Source organism: Urocampus carinirostris, chromosome 11 (assembly GCF_059441175.1).
Source record: "Urocampus carinirostris isolate Australia breed hairy pipefish chromosome 11, RoL_Ucar_1.0, whole genome shotgun sequence".
NCBI lineage: Eukaryota > Metazoa > Chordata > Actinopteri > Syngnathiformes > Syngnathidae > Urocampus > Urocampus carinirostris.
Genome location: NC_142359.1, coordinates 37,235,850 through 37,252,842, shown reverse-complemented (window position 1 = coordinate 37,252,842; position 16,993 = coordinate 37,235,850). Strand labels below are relative to the sequence as shown.

Below are 16,993 nucleotides of genomic sequence, written 5' to 3'. Positions count from 1 at the left end.
TTGTATTTATTTCTCTCTCTCTCTCTTTTCCACCCCTTTTCTCTCACTCTCTGTGTCTCTCTTTTTCTCTTTCTTTGTTGCTCTTTCTTTCTCTGTGTCTTTTAACCTCTTTTGCTCTAACTTTCCTTTTTCTTTTTCTCTTTCTCTCTTCATACCCTTCGCGCTTTCTTTTCTATTTTCTCTCCTTCTGTCTTTCCATTTCTTTGGATTTCTCTCTTCCTCTCCCTTTCTTTTCCCCCCTCTCCCACGACTTTTTATCTCTTTTGTTTCTCACACACTCTCTCTCTCTCTCCTTGTCTTTCTTTGTCCCGCCCTCTCTCCTTTTCCCTTCCTCTTTCTCTCATTTCTTTCTCTCTCTTTTTCTTTCTCTTTAATCGGGTACTCCGGCCCCCGACAGAATGTTTGTTTTATCGTGTGGCCCCCGAGTTAAAATGAGTTTGACACCCCTGGTTTAAATTTATCATTTCTATTTCAAATAAAATATGTTCCCCTGGATTACCTCATGAGCACATAATTGTATACAAAAACGAAAAAAGCAACCTTTGACTCCTACTGAATTTTACAGTTACACGGCTGACAACTGGAAGAAATCAAATATACTTAGTAATAGCATGCTTTTTGAAAAGATAAAATTGGGTACTTTTCCGCAGCACACTAGTGTGCCCCAGGACACTGGTTGAGAAACACTGCAGCATTTTTTTTGGTAGATGAAATGCACTTCTTGACACAAATTGTCATTGTTGTTCTACATAGTCTGAACCAGGTGCTCTATTATGTTTGTAAGGTTTGTTGTCGTTTAATAAGGGGAATTGCAACCATTAATATAGGGGGATCAATTGTCTGAGGTTGACAGGTATGATTTTGTGTCATCACTTACCTCCATCCATCCATCCATCCATCCATCCATCCATTATCTTCCGCTTATCCGGGGTCGGGTCGCGGCGGCAGCAGCCTTAAAGGAGAAACCCAGACGTCCCTATCCCCAGCCACATCCTCCAGCTCATCCGACGGGATCCCGAGCCAGCCGAGAGACATAGTCTCTCCAGCGTGTCCCAGGTCGCCCTCGGGGCCTCCTGCCGGTAGGACAAACCCGGAACACCTCTCGATGGAGGCGTCGAGGAGGCATCCTTATCAGATGCCCGAGCCACCTCAACTGGCTCCTCTCAATGCGGAGGAGCAGTGGCTCTACACAGAGTCCTTCCCGGATGACTGAGCTTCTCACCTTATCTCTAAGGGAAAACCCTGACCCCCTGTGGAGGAAACTCATTTCGGCCACTTGTATCCGGCATCGTGTTCTTTCGGTCATAACCCAAAGTTCATGACCATAGGTGAGGGTAGGAACGTAGATCGAACGGTAGATCAACAGCTTTGCCTTTCGGCTCAGCTCCCTCTTCACCACGATGGACCAATACAGGGTCCGAATGACGGCAGACGCTGCACCGACCCGTCTGTCAATCTCCTGCTCCATCCTACCCTCACTCGTGAACAAAACCCCAAGATACTTGAACTCCTCCGCTTGGGGCAAGATCTCATCCCCAACCGGGGCATGCCACGCTTTTCCGACTGAGTTCCATGGTCTCCGACTCAGAGGTGCTGATCCTCATCCCGGCCGCTTCACACTCGGCTGTGAATCCCTCCAGCGAGAGCTGAAGATCACGAGCTGAGGAAGACAACAGCACCACATCATCTGCAAAAAGCAGTGACGCAATGCTGAGGCCCCCAAACTGGACTCCATCCCCACCAAGGCTGCGCCTAGAAATTCTGTCCATAAAAGTTATGAACAGAATCGGTGACAAAGGGCAGCCCTGGCGGAGTCCAACCCTCACCGGGAACGAATCCGACTTACTACCGCCAATGCAGAACAGACTCTGGCACTGGGCTTACAGGGACCGCACAGGCCGGATAAGACTGTGCGGTACCCTATACTCCCGAAGCACCCCCCACAGGGCTTCCCGAGGAACATGGTCGAATGCCTTCTTCAAGTCCACAAAACACATGTAGACCGGACAGGCAAACGCCCATGCACCCTCATTCATCCAAAATTCTCTGCGGGGACTTGTCCAGGAGGGACACATTTGCAAGCTGTCATAAAAGTGTCCAAAACAACGTGGCCATGTTAAAACGGAATGAAAGCACGGGGACCTAAATAATAGAAAAAGAAAAAAACAAAGTTGCGTTTTTTTTTCACCGAGGAAAAATCCAAAAAAGCCCCTTAAAGTGCGGTGGCCCGGGACCGGGTGTGAACACGCCCAGGTGGAAGTGGTCCTTCCGCCGCGGATCTGCGTTGGTGGACGGATGCAGGCAGGCATGCAGGGGTGGCGCGGGGGCCCTTAAATAGCATCTGTCTCCCTACACGGCTGCACAAAAGTCGGCCTCTTTCGTTCTCCGTTTTGCCGGGATGGAGTCCACGACGCATGAGCGCATCCGACGTAGCGGAGCGACCTGGATGCTGACTTTCGCGCTCCTGCATGGCAGCTATGCAGCACCCAACCCCTCCTCGCCCCTGATGACCTCCAACTGGGGTAGTCCACGACGGTTAGTGCACCTGCAGACCTCCACCGAGCTTAGCAACTTCTACTTGGAGATCAAACAGGACGGCACCGTGCGGGGAAGCAACAGCAGAAATCCGTACAGTAAGTGTGGACTCGTACCTGTCAACTTATTACTTATTGTTCGTTACTTATTCAGATACTAATTACTTATTGCTTATTACTCTTTGAATTAAAGTGTAGGCTCTTTCGGCTCTCAAAAGGTTCTTCGCATTATTTTTGTTTGAAATGATACATAACCAATTATAGTGAAATAGTATGCACCAAACTAATCAATTTTGAAACTGAATTTTGCTACTATATTATAATAACCTTCATTGTTCAATATACTTTAAACCTTAATTTCATTTACATTAAAAAGAAAATGTTTATACCGAGCAAAAAACACAGAGATGATGCAGCTCATATTGCCAGTCAGAGCGCCTGAGAGAGAGAGAGAGAGAGAGAGAGAGAGAGAGAGAGAGAGAGAGAGAGAGAGAGAGAGAGAGAGAGAGAGAGAGAGAGAGAGAGAGAGAGAGAGAGAGAGTTAGAGAGAGGAAGAGAGGGGGGGGATAAGGGGGAAAGAGTGAGAGTGAGATAGAGAGAAATAGCAGGACTGAAAGATAGAAAGAGAGATATAGAGCAAGAGAGACGAAAGGAAAAAGTGAGAGAAGGAGAGTGTTTCGAAGGGATCTAGCTCCTTATTGATAAGGAGCCTACTTTCGTTATTCACCTCAAAGAGCCAACTCATAGACCCATCATAACAACTTATACATTTTCCCAATATTTTATAAGTTTTTTTATCGTTTGAAATTGCGTACATCAAGTGTAAAAAACATTTCACAGGGACAAATATAAAACAATGTTGAAATTTTTTTCTTGTCAGACCGTTTTTATTTTTGCTATCTTGGCTCTAATCCCGATTGCCTCGGTAAAACTAAACTTATACTTGTTTGTACGAATACTCTTTGTATTTATTTTACATTGTCTACCTTTCTCTGAGTAAACTAGGGCCGCGTTGTGTTTGTGTTACTTAATGAGGATTACTATAGCCTAATATGGGAAATTGCAATTGCTAATTAGGGAAGCAATGTAGGCTGAGTTTGACGGGTTTGTGGTATGCTGTTCTGTTTGCCCCTTTTTGGTGTTGATGTTTTTTTTGTTTTTGTGCACATGAAGGCGTCATCATGCTAAAGGCGGACACCAGGGAGCGTGTCGCCATCCTGGGTGTGAAAAGTAGCCGCTATCTCTGTTTGGATATGAACGGAACCCCCTTCACCTCAGTGAGTTGCCTTCTTCATCTTGGGTGATGTTTTGATGAGATAAAAACAACAAATATCATCATCTGTTCTTAACCCCGCCTCTTTAAAGTACAATGTGTAATATTCAGTGCCTCCTAGTCGAGTCGGGAACCTTTTTTACCCAAAGAACCATAATTGCAAAATATTTTGATTTTGTTTTTTGAGAGAGCCATACCTTATATTTAATAGACAAATTTCAGCAAAACCGCAAACCCACTCTCCAGACAAAATCAAAATTTTCAGTGTATTTTATTTCACTGTGTGACATTTCATCATTTGAAAACATTTATAAAATACTTATAATGCTTGAGCTTGTGTCCCATATCAACAAATATACCACTTTAAACTTGTCTTCCTCCTGTTATTTCTTTTTTTATATGAATGGTTTTAAAACAAGGTGCAAGCAGAGTTATTCTGTAAAAATGTCCTAAAATACCACAAACGAAGATACTGATGTATTTACCTTCTGCCCAGACAGTGCTGGGCAGAGAGAAGAGCACTGTCCGCACAGGTCTGCCCACCCATAGCTTACCCATCAAATTGCTCTGTGTGCTTGGATGGTGTTTCTGGGTGTTTATTTTTTCTTCTGTGGGTTTTCATCAAAAAGTACTTTGACACCATGGACTGCCCACTTAGATTGGTGCCATGTTTGTCCGGCATCCTGGCGCTGTGCTGTGTCGTGTATCACTGGCCCTCACTCTGACAGACAACACAGTGCCATCTAGTGGTCAGATGTTGTACATTGGGGCTTTAAGGTACAGTACCATACCAATATCAGCTGTTCTCTAGTGTAGTGTTCCCATCCTTTTTGGAGTCAATTTCCCAAAGAATCTCGTGGTACACCATCCATCTTTTTTCAACCTAAATCATTTAGTTGCTAAATTAATAAGTCATGTCAGGTCAAGTCATGTTTATTTGTATAGCCCTTAATCACAAAGAGTCTCAAAGGGCTGCACAGATCAAAGAGTATTGCAAACTATTATTACAGACTATTATGACACCATCCCCTGATCTAAAACCTACATGAGGACAAATGATACACATATGATCAACATAAAGTATAGGTTATTCATATGCTATAGAGTAGAAGTGTGTTTAAGCGTAGATTTGAACATTTCCACTGAGGTTGCAGATCGAATCTCAGGGGGAAGAGCATTCTACAGCACCGGGGCCCGAATGGCGAACGCTCTCGAACCTGCGGATCTCTTCTTGTCTCTTCGCATCACTAGTAGACCAGCGTTTACAGAGCAAAGGCCGGACCGGAACATAGGGGGAAAATAAATCTGAAAGATATGAGGGAGCAAGTCCATGTATGATTTTGTATAATACCAAAATAACCTTAAAATCACATCTTAAGCCATCAGGGAGCCAATGCAGGTTAGCTAAAATCGGGGTAATGTGATCAAATTTTCTTGTCTTAGTTAAAAGCCTCGCTGCAGCAATTTGTACCAGCTGAAGGCTTTTGATTTTGGACTTCGGGAGACCGGAGAGTAGTGCATTACAGTAATCGAGACTGGAAGTAACAAACGCGTGAATTATAATATCCTCATCCGACGGAGACAGCATAGGACGAATTTTAGAAATATTGCGAAGATGGAAGAAGGCTGTTCTAGTAATATTCTTCACGTGTGTTTGAAAGGACAGTTCGGGGTCAAATATGACACCTAAATTTTTAACTGAGTCACTCCGGGTGATCTTACATTTGTCAATGTTCAGAGCAGTTTTTGAGAACAAGTCACTGCATTTAGATGGACCAATAACTAACATTTCGGTCCTTTCAGAGTTAAGGCGCAAGAAGTTGAGTGACATCCACTCTTTTATCTCAGTGATAAAGGGTTGTTGTTTTTTTTTAATATACAATTTGTTGTCACTGTGGCTCAGGAGTTAATTTATTTTGGTTTAGTTTACTATATTTTGAACCTGTTTAAGTTTTACTGCATTTTTTTTTCTAGAAAATTAATAGAAAATACTTAAGATAAGCACAAAATATCCACAAAATACCATTTTCTTTACTTTGTTCTAAATTTTAAAAAAAAATTTAAAAAAAGTGCAAGACCTTTAGTTTATTGGGTATATTTTGTTATTTCTTGCAGTGCAATTATAAATAGTTATATCAGACAAAATATTTTTTAATTATACTGTACTATCCTCATGAGCAGATAATTCGTATTTCAAAAAAAAAAAAGAAGTCTTCTGATACTTTCTGCTACAGATGAATGTCACTCAGGTGATCATTGGATAAAAGCAAATATTATGACCAGTGGCAACCTTTTGCAAAGATATAATTGGGTAAGTTTCTGCAATACTCAGGACAAAGTCTCAAGGCACGCTAGTGAGCTCCGGCTTACTGGTTGAAAAACATTGCTCTGGTGGCCATCTAATAATCACAAACCTTAAATGAAAGGAATGACAAATTACCAATAAAACATGGAATGTTCAAGGGAAAGTGTGTATTATCTTACCGCAAGATCTCGTAGTATTGTGTAGTGCATTGGTTCTCAACTCGCCTAATTTCTCGGCACACCATTCCACGCTAATTACAAGCCATGACCCAAATCAAGAACAAGTTCCCACTTCACAAATTTCTGAAATGAGAGAGTTGTGCTACTCTAAGAGATTGTAGAATATATTCACATTTAAAAGAAACACAACAAAATGACCATCAAAATCCATACAACTAAGTAATAATATCAAGTTTAGTCCTCAATTAGCAGCATTTATTTTAATTAAACCCAAAAGGGCTTCATTTAGGTGGCTTTGTCTTCAATATAATAGAATCCATATAAAGTATATACTATACACAGCTCTATCTGCGTTTGGCCATGCTCATCATGTGTGAACAAACTTTTATTTTATCTTTTTCTGAGGTGTGAAATGGGGGTGTCAACTCGCATTTGCAGGGAATTATCGCCATCTACAGTTAAGGAGTTTCAATAAACCTCAGTTGTTTTTTTCTTTTCTTAGCATTATCTTGCTGAGGCAAAAGGCCTGCGACCAACTGAAAACAGGACCCTCTTTTGGGTCCTGACCCACCATGTTGAAAAACACTAGTGTTGTGGAATCAAAAAACAGTGCTGAATTTTACAAGGAAAATACAAAAACAAAATACAAAATAAAAATTCGTTTTTTCACTTTTTTATTGTTTATTGAACAGTGCATGATTACAAACAAAATTGGCACAAAATTAACAACAAGACAAAATTAACAAATTTCCTGAGAACCATAAATGCTTCAGAAGTATGGAGAAAATGAATAAATAAAATAAAAAGGATAATAACAATCATGACATGTTTAACTAAAAATAAGGCATATATAATTGCTGCTGCTAAAGGTACCTGGGAAAAAACCAAAATTCTTGCGAGAGGCTTGGCCAAAAATGAGGAGAAAAATTGTATTTGGTCACTTTGATCCTACATAATTTGTATTCTTTCTTGTGCTCTTTGGCACTCATGAAAGGTTGCACAACATAATACAGCAACATGTAGTTGCCAGGAATTACACACTGTCCCTTTAAGCCACACTATAATATTCAATAAGCTTACAATGTGTATCGGAAATTTTTCAAGCACTCATGTTTCTTATTGATATATGTTCATAATAATAATACGTGGTTCTCAAATATTGAGGCGAGACCCCTGGGGGGACAGGAGGCTCTGTCAAGGGGGCGCTTTTGCCTTCTGCAATTTTTATTTTTTATTAACTGTCTTATAATAAAGTGCAACTCCACCTCCACTACACTAAGTGGCAGTTGCACTCTCACTTGGTGGGGTGCGAGAGGTTTTCTTCTTCCTAGGGTGGGGGGCATGACAGAACATAATTGAGAAGCACTGATTCAATATAAGGATTTCCTTGATAAAACTAATGAATACTATTAAGTTATTCAATATGATGTATACCTGTCAACCTCAGCCAATCGATCCCCTTATTAATGATTGCAATTCCCCTGATTAAGCGATAATATGCCCTTCAAACACACCGTAGCATCTGTTTATTAACAGCCAGACAGACAATGTAGAAAAAAACATAGATTATTTGTGAAAACATGTTTATTTTATCAAATTAAAAAAACAAACAATTCTTTCAGCATAATCCTTGGTTCTTTACCTACATGTTGCATGGTATACAAAATCTAAAATGATTAAAAAAAAACATAGAAAATATTGGGGAAGCGTATATGTTGTAAAGTATGTGATGAAGAGTGTGGCAGGGATCTTACGCATGCTTGAAATCCTTGAAAATGCTTGAATTTTAGCTTTGTGTTTACAAGAATCAAAACGTGCTTGAATATTGGGTGAAGTGCTAGTAAATGCTCTAAGTTGTTGCCAAATTTATCAACAAGTCTGTTTAAAAATGACGCCAACAATGCTCTCGGGTGGCTTCGCTTTGCCACTCCATTTTCTCTTTCCTCGTGGCATTAGTTTGTATAGCATTGTCCAATGAAGCGTCATTGGCCCCTACGGATTGCGCCCAAGAGGACAGGTGCACTTGTGTCACTTTTTTATATTTTAGATAGAGTGTATCATTATATTTAAGCCTATCCGGTTCTTTTTTTCAGGAAAAGAGAGTTTTACAATATTTTTAATGTTGGGAGTGCTTGGGTTGAATTTGGGGGTGCTCGAGCACCTTCAAAACAATAAATGAATAATAAACAATATTAACCAGCTGTAACAGAACAAAATCATGAAAGAAAGACAACGCTGATCATATGCCGTGATAAATGAGCACGAAAAATCTCGCATATGTAAATCAACGATATATTGGTGGCTCTGCAAAATACATAATTCAAGCCGGATTTCTTATTTTAATGCTACTGGAAGAATTGTCCTTGAAAGGTGATTGACCCTGGCCGCCAATGCTGTTTTTATTTTCTCACGCGCATGCACAGCTGGTTTGCCTGCGCGACGACTGCGTGTTCGAGCACCGCCTGCTGGAGAACAACCGCGACGTTTTCTTCTCCATCCGCACCGGCATCCTGCTCAACTTGGAAGGCTCCCGCCAGGTCTTCGCAGTCGGCCACAACCTGCCACCTACTGCACTCTTCATGCCCAAGAGCAGCACAGTGCCCCTGGAGCGCCTCCTGCTGCACCGGGAGAGGCGCACCCGGCAGCCCGGAGACCCTGTGGCCCCCTCCGAAGCTTCAGACTCCCGGGCTGTGCCGGAGGACGACGCCGCCGAACTGGAGCCGGAGCACGGCGACGACGGGGCCAATGTGTCCCGGGAATTTCACCACGAGCCGCCACCAGCCCACGACCCGTGGAGCGTGCATTCCTCGAACCCGTCTGGCCTGGGATGACCCGATAGAGCGAGCGAGTGAGTGAGTGAGTGAGTGAGTGAGTGAGTGAGTGAGTGAGTGAGTGAGTGAGTGAGTGAGTGAGTGAGTGAGTGAGTGAGTGAGTGAGTGAGTGAGTGAGTGAGTGAGTGAGTGACTGAGTGACTGAGTGACTGAGCGAGTGAGCGAGTGGGTGTCAATAAAAGCAACAACAAAAAGACAATCTGTAAATACTCGAACATTGTTTATTTCATTCACGAGCCTAAGAGCAGCAAGTTCGACTCTTAACGCAACATACAAATGCTTATTTAATTAAATATTTGATCTGGTTTTAAGTTAAGATATTTATACAGACGCTTGTATATTTGTACTGAAAGTAACTCTTTCGTTTGTTTTTTTTCACATTGGGACCAAAAAAAGTATAATAAACAGGAAACTTATTTGGCTGACTTGATTATTCCTCCGATGCATTCATGGCCTGATCACATACCTGTCAACCTCCACGGCTCCATGCCCTTACAAACTGTCGTATTTCCCCTTACAAAATATGAATTCATTTTACACAATTTTTTTCAAACGTGTATATTCATGTAGTTGAACATGTTGTATTGTACATGTGTTTCGTTATATCATACATATTGTTAATTAACATTTTGTTGTGAGACACTGAGTTGCTCGACATGAATGAAGTTTCTTATAAAAAATAGTTCAAAAATGAAGTAGCTTAGACGTTCACTGTAGGAGGAAAAAATACATGCAAATATAATTAAATAGAATAATACACAAATTATGAATTCATTTTCTGCATTATATTATTGTTGGTAATATACTGATTAAAGGGATATCCACAAACCTGTCTTTTTTCATTTTCTAGTTTTTTACTTCCTTTTTTTCTTAACTTCTTTATACAACATAATAATTCGTAAAATAATGCATCAAAGCAAGTGAGCCGTTTGAGAGCCGGCTCTCTTTACTGAGTTGAGCTGAAAAAGCCGGTTCTCTAAAGAGAAGGACTTCCTTTCACTACATAAAACCGCTCGCTTCGTTTGCAACGAAAAAAACGATACCGAGATAGAGGCTTCCGCGGCAAACTCGTTTGACTTGATTGATTTACCGTTTCGTGATAGTCGGTGTATACCGGGTGGTACCCATCACATCTCATCTCATTAGCTACACCGCTTATCCTCAGTAGGGTCGCGGGGGTGCTGGAGCCCATCCCAGCAATCATCGGGCAGCGGGCAGGGGACACCCTGAACTGGTTGCTAGCCAATCGCAGCGCACACGGGGACAGACAACTCACTTGCTTATTCACACCTAGGGACAATTTGGACCGGCCAATCCACCTGAAATGCATGTTTTTGGAATGTGGGAGGAAACCGGAGTGCCCGGAGGAAACCCACGCAAGCACGGGGAGAACATACAAACTCCGCACAGGAAGTCTGGAGTTGGATTTGAACCCACACAGGAGGTTCCCAAGACATGAACTGTGCCGCACATGCGCTAACCACTGCGGTGCCGTGCTGCCCCAGATGGTACCCATAATTGACAAATTTGCGTTTTTCCATACAGATTTTCCCGTACATCGTATACGTCTTAAAATGCATAATAAACGTACTTTGTACGGCAAAAACGTACAGGTTGACAGGTATGTGATCATTTTTTTAAATGTAGATATTGGTGCACTATACAGTAAATGCCAATTGTGCATGACTGCTATTGTACACAACATCGAGATCTTTGAATGAAAAAACTTGTACAAAAAGTGATCACAAAACGTGATCTACGGCCGGGAAACCCGAGCAGTGGTGGCCATGTTGGATGGGTAGTATGTGTGATTTGATTTGAATTGAAAGAGTTTAGGCATGGCACGCAAGGGTAAACACATTATAGACTTTTAAGAGAAATTAAGGTCAAATGATACCAGGCAAAATATTTACAACACAGTGCTTTTCAGACAATTGTGCAATGAAAAACAGTGCATCGTAGCAAATTTGTAATGAAAAGTAGTGCAATTACATTTAGCAGCAACAACAATTCTGAACTTTTCAGGTGGCTGCCCGAGCTCGAGCAGGCATGTGCCTGAAAATTGCCCAACTTCCTTGGCCTTTTTAAATGGTAAATTTACATAGCTCTTTAACTAGTCACTGAGGACCTCCAAACCACTTTACAATACACTTTACACTTTATCCATTCACATACACAGGACCTGGTGTTGGAGCCACCGATACCTGCCATCGCCCAAGGTCTTCGAGCAACAGCTGAGGATGTGTTCTAATGATCCTTTTTTTGACAGAGTTGACACACATGTGAGTCTGATTTGTCCAGGAATTCGAAGTGGTGTGTTCCAGCTTTCCAAAGTTCGGTCCACATTGTTTTATTAAAGAAAACAGGCCCGGTAGTAGAGTGTGCGATTAAAAAGAATGAGGTCACAATCACGTGACCCCGGGTCTTGACTTTCGCATACCTGTCAACCTGTACATTTTTGCCGTACAAAGTACGTTTATTATGAATTTTTAGATGTGTATGACGTACAAGAAAATCTGTACGGAAAAATGCAAATTTGTCAATTATGTGTTCCATCCGGTATCCACCGACTATCACGAAACGGCAAATCAATCAAGTCAAAAGAGTTCGCCCAAGAGCCGCTATCTCGGTATGTTTTTTTTGTTGCAAACAAAGCGAGCGGTTTGATGTTACTGTGCGCATGCGTCTGCCGCCTAGGGATTTTCCATCATGCATCATTCCGATAGCATGTGAACAAAGCGAAAGCAGAACAGTAGGCCTACATTACAACATAGTTTTAAATTTTCTTTGGATACAATTATCAAGTCGCAATAGCCAAACCTGAATTAAAACGCTGTAAGTCATTCTGATCTGAAAACAGTAGGCGGGGTTGATTGAGTAAATTTGAAATACATGTGGTCTTAAAAAAACATTGGATTTCATGTAGTAGTTGTGTAGTGAAAGGAAGTCCGTCTCTTTTTAGAGAACCGCTTTTTCGGCTCAACTCATTAAAGAAAACCGACTCTCAAACAGCTCACTTGCTTTGATGCATTATATTACGAATTATTATGTTGTATAAATAAGTTAAGAAAAAAGGAAGTATAAAAGAAGAAAATGAAAAAAGACAGGTTTGTGGTTTAATCAGTATATTACCAACAATAATTTAATGCAGAAAATGAATTAATTATTTGAATAAGAAAATATATTATACGATTTGAACTTTTTTCATAATAAACCCCATTCATGTCGGTATCTCACAACAAAATGTTAATTAACGATATATATGATATAACAAAACACATGAACAATATAACATGTTAAGCTACATAAATAAACACGTTTGGAAAAAAATATGGTGTACGATTATTTTGTATTTTGTAAGGGAAAATACGACAGTTTGTAAGGGGATGGAGCCGTGGAGGTTGACAGGTATGCTTTTGGCTATGGTTGAGAACGTCTTGCAGTGTCTATTGTTGGGGCAGAACAAACCCAAATGATTCGTACTTAGACACAAACCAAAACTTTAGAAAAAGTTCTTGTCGTGGAAAAGAGACTACTCATGCCGTTGCTATGAGATGCCGAAATGCTTATGCTTTGTCTTTCCATAAACTCGCCACTAGATAGCGCAAGAAGAATTTCTGAAAACAGCTTTGTGTCATTTATTTAAAGCTTAAATTATTGTAAAGGCTAAATTAACAGTAGAAAGTTATTGTGGACACAGTAGAATAATAAGTAATGCAGGTTACTCATTTTAGTTTATCATTTTTACATTTCACTATTATTTCCAACCCGTTTTTCAAATTGTATTATATTTTCATGGTTTCTTTTTCTTTTTCTTAGAAAAATAACAAAATGAATACTTTAAATGCGCAAAATCTGCCAGTTGACTAAACGTTGTAGCTTTGTTCTGTTTTTAAAGCCCCAGTGTGTGATATTTGACCACTAGATGGCCCATGGTATGGTCTCATGCAAATTAAAACCAGTGCCAAGAGCACAGCAAAGCTGGAGGATGCTGAACAAACATGGTGGCAACTTCTAGTTATGGATTCCACTTTGTAAAATAAATACAAATTTCTCGACCTATGATTTTTTTTTAATATATAAAATGTAACATTGGTATGATAGCTCATGTCAGGGGTGAGCAGCCAGAGTGTCTGGCTGGTTAAAACATGTTTTTAAATTTCACTTAGAGTAATATCTATCAATCTACTATCTACCTACCTTGGTCATATCCCTCGAGAGGGGTGACCGACAGCAAGACAAACACATACACAAAAACAAAATAAAACAAAAAAAGCAAAAAGTATTAAAAAACACAAAATAATTTGATCATGGCCAACCCAAACACACAAACAAGTTAGGCACCTTGGCACCCAAGTTGGTCATGCTTTTGTCCCTCCAGATCAGGGGTCAGCAACCTTTTCGGTGTGGGGTGCCACTTTCAAATTTTCCTGTAAATCAGTGTGCCGCACGATCAATGACTCGCACAAAAACATTTTTTTATATCCAACAGAGCTGTAATTTACCACCAGTCCCGATATACAACATGGATATACATTGAAATCGCATAACTGGCCAATTTATCTTCCACTATTCTTGTTCATCAATAAACTAAAAAATGTATGTGAGCAACATGTGGAAAGGCCTGTAGCCATCCATGACTTCAACTTTTTCCACAAGAATTAACCAGAATCAAACATTCTTCAGCAACAATGAACTACAATCAAAAACAAGTGATATGGACAGCTACCACATCATTTATCAATGAAATCTTATTGCAGAAAATATCAAAACTTAAAATAACAGCAGCAAAGCAGAAGGCTACTTGAAAATATGTGCAACAGAAATAACAGCTGATTTGGTCGCAGATATTAAATTGTTTTCCGTGCTTTGCTATGCAGTGAGCAATGTGATAACTTGCTCCAGTGGCGGTGATTTTAGCATTGACAAAGGTTTTCAGAGTCTGTGTTTGTTGACCGTACATGGACGCAGCGTGTTTTAATGTATCTGCCTTGTCAGACTTATCCTTGAATCCATTTTCATATTTTGTCTCGTGATGATGTTTAACACTTGATGTGCGAGGTACAACTCTCTCGAGGCATAATGCACAAACAGCACGGTAATTTTTTTTTTTTTGCACAAGGCCCCTGTCATCCGTCCACGCTGGCTGGAAAGAACGAGATTTTTTTGCTGGAGGAGCCGTCATGATTCATTCACTTATCGCGCGCCGGTGTTTCTGTGGCTGCGTTAAAACATGGATCTTTCCTCTTCAGCGAGGCGCAGACACGCACTCGCACACGAAGCAGAGGAGGAGGGGTGCTACCGTAAACACGGCGTGCAACTGAAAATGCCTAAATTTTAGGTAAAATTGCGCTTAAAAAACATTATTATTTGTATTATTTTGGCGTGCGCTCGCGTGCCACTGGTTAACCCCTCACGTGCCACTGCTGGCACGCGTGTCATAGGTTGCCGACCCCTGCTCCAGATGAATCGTGACACAAGAAAGCGGCCATGTCACTCGGTTCAGGGTGACACAACACACTCTTCGGTTCAACAGCGAGGCCCGACAGCTTTCACTGGTATACCCCTGCCGCATCATACAGGTGCCCTGCCCATCCCCTAGAAGGTGTCCAAACATCCCACTATCCTTTCACAACTCATCTCCACTCATTCCTATCACCAACAAGATCTCTACATTCCACTAGGTTTAGACCTCTTTCCTGCAGTGTACTAATAACACCAACAATCCACTTCAATTGCGGCCTTCCTCCTGGTCTCTTTACATTTACTTGTGCTCTGTAGATCCTCTTCAACCTTCTCTCCTTATCCATCCTCTCCATGTGTCCAAACTAACGGAGTACTCTCTCATCCACACGCTTGCTCAGTTCCACTACTACTCCAGTTCTGTCTCTCACAATTTCATGTTTTAATCGATCCAATCTCGTCACTCCTAACATACCCCTCAAACACTTAATCTATAAAACATCTCATTTCCATCTCAAATCTGCGTTCAGGCTCCAAGTCTCTAGACCAGGGGTGTCAAACTCATTTTAACTCAGGGGCCACACGATAGAACAAACATTCTGTCGGGGGCCGGACTTGTAGATTAAAGAGAAAGAAAAAGAGATAAAGAAATAAGAGAAAGAGGGAGGGCAAAGGAGAGAGGGCGGGACAAAGAAAGAAAAAGAGAGAGGGAGAGAGCATGAGAAGCAAAAGATAAAAAGTCGTGAGAGAGGGGGAAAAGAATAGGAGAGGAACAAAAATCCAAAAAGAAATAGAAAGACAGAAGGAGAGAAAAGAGAAAAGAAAGCGCGAAGGGTATGAAGAGAGAAAAGGAAAAAAGAAAGTTAGAGCAAAAGAGGTTAAAAGACAGAGAGAGAAAGAGACAAAGAGCAACAAAGGAAGAGAAAAAGAGACACAGAGAATGAAAGAGACAGAGTGGGAGAAAAGGGGTGGAAAAGAAAGAGAGAGAGAGATAAATAAATACAAGTACAGTGTCTTTGTGAGAGGCACCTGGCTTTGGCAACATCAAGTTGACATATTTCAACCTGCAGCTTGTTTTTCTCTTGCGCTTCTCTCAGTGTTGTCTTGCGGGCCGGATTCAATCCCCTAGCGGGCCTGATCTGGCCCGCGGGCCACCTGTTTGACACCTGTGCTCTAGACCATACAACACAGTCGACACAATAAAACTCTCATACAGTCCTCTCTTAACATCCATATTCCTACTCTTGTTACTCAGCACTCTCCTCAGAGCACCCAAAACCTTGCTTTCTTGATTCACTCTGTGCAATACCTCACACTCTATTCCACCAACTGCAGCCACATCACAACCCAAGTAGCTAAAGTCTTCAACTTCTTCCAGCACCTGTCCATGCAACCTTATTTCCAATGCAATGCCCACTCCATCATTTGAACATCGCCTTACTCTTCCCAACATTCAGACGTAACATACGCCCATCACACTCTTCCAAACTCCATTACCAACCTTCTCAATTTTTCCTCAGAATCAGCCACAAGTGCTGTGTCATCTGCAAACAACAACTGACTTACCTGCCAAACCATTGTGATCCATCATCCCTGCACCTCGGCCAAATACTCTTGCATTCACCTCTCTCACCACACCATCCATGTACACAATAAACAGCCACACCCCTGTCTCACACCAGTCAACACAGGAGACCACTCACTTGTCTCACTCCCTACTCTGCTGTTCACATAAAAACTCTTCAATACTTCCAACAACTTTCCACCCACTCCATACAGTACCATCACCTGGCTCAACGCCTCTCTATCGACTTTGTCTTACGCCTTTTCCAAGTCCATAAAAGCCAAACAAACATACTTCCCTTTTGCAAAATATTTCTCACACACCTGTCTTACTGCAAACACTTTATCCATACATCATCTTCCTTTCCTGAAACAACTCTGCAACTCCATCACCTCATCTGTTCTTCCTGTCACTCTCTTAATTAAGACCCTTCCATACAGCTTAGCTGGCACAGACAACAAACTGACACATCTCGAATTGCTACATTCATACTTATCACCTTTACCCTTATACAATGGCACCACAAATGCACTACACCAATCAACAGGAACCACACCAAAAGCATACATTCAACAAGCGTGCTAACCAGTCAATCATAGCCGTGCCACCTTTCTTTAAGCATTCAGCAGTACATTATATACTGGACTGTCTCAGAAAATTAGAATATTGTGATAAAGTTCTTTATTTTCTGTAATGCAATTAAAAAAACAAAAATGTCATACATTCTGGATTCATTACACATCAACTGAACTATTTCAAGCCTTTTATTATTTTAATATTGCTGAATTTGGCTTACAGCTTAAGAAAACTCAAAAATCCTATCTCAAAATATTAGAATATCATG

The 16,993-nt window shown here is 41.1% G+C and overlaps 1 protein-coding gene across 1 annotated transcript; it reads left to right on the top strand.

Moving 5' to 3' along the window:
• Window positions 1–1,809: 1,809 nt before the first annotated feature.
• Window positions 1,810–9,383, top strand: fgf23 (fibroblast growth factor 23). The gene is made up of 3 exons (XM_088347483.1): window positions 1,810–2,633; window positions 3,708–3,811; window positions 8,715–9,383. Exons 1-3 carry the CDS (start codon window positions 2,399–2,401, stop codon window positions 9,120–9,122), a joined length of 747 nt encoding a protein of 248 aa, XP_088203609.1. The 5' UTR covers window positions 1,810–2,398; the 3' UTR covers window positions 9,123–9,383.
• The last annotated feature ends 7,610 nt before the right edge of the window (window positions 9,384–16,993 follow it).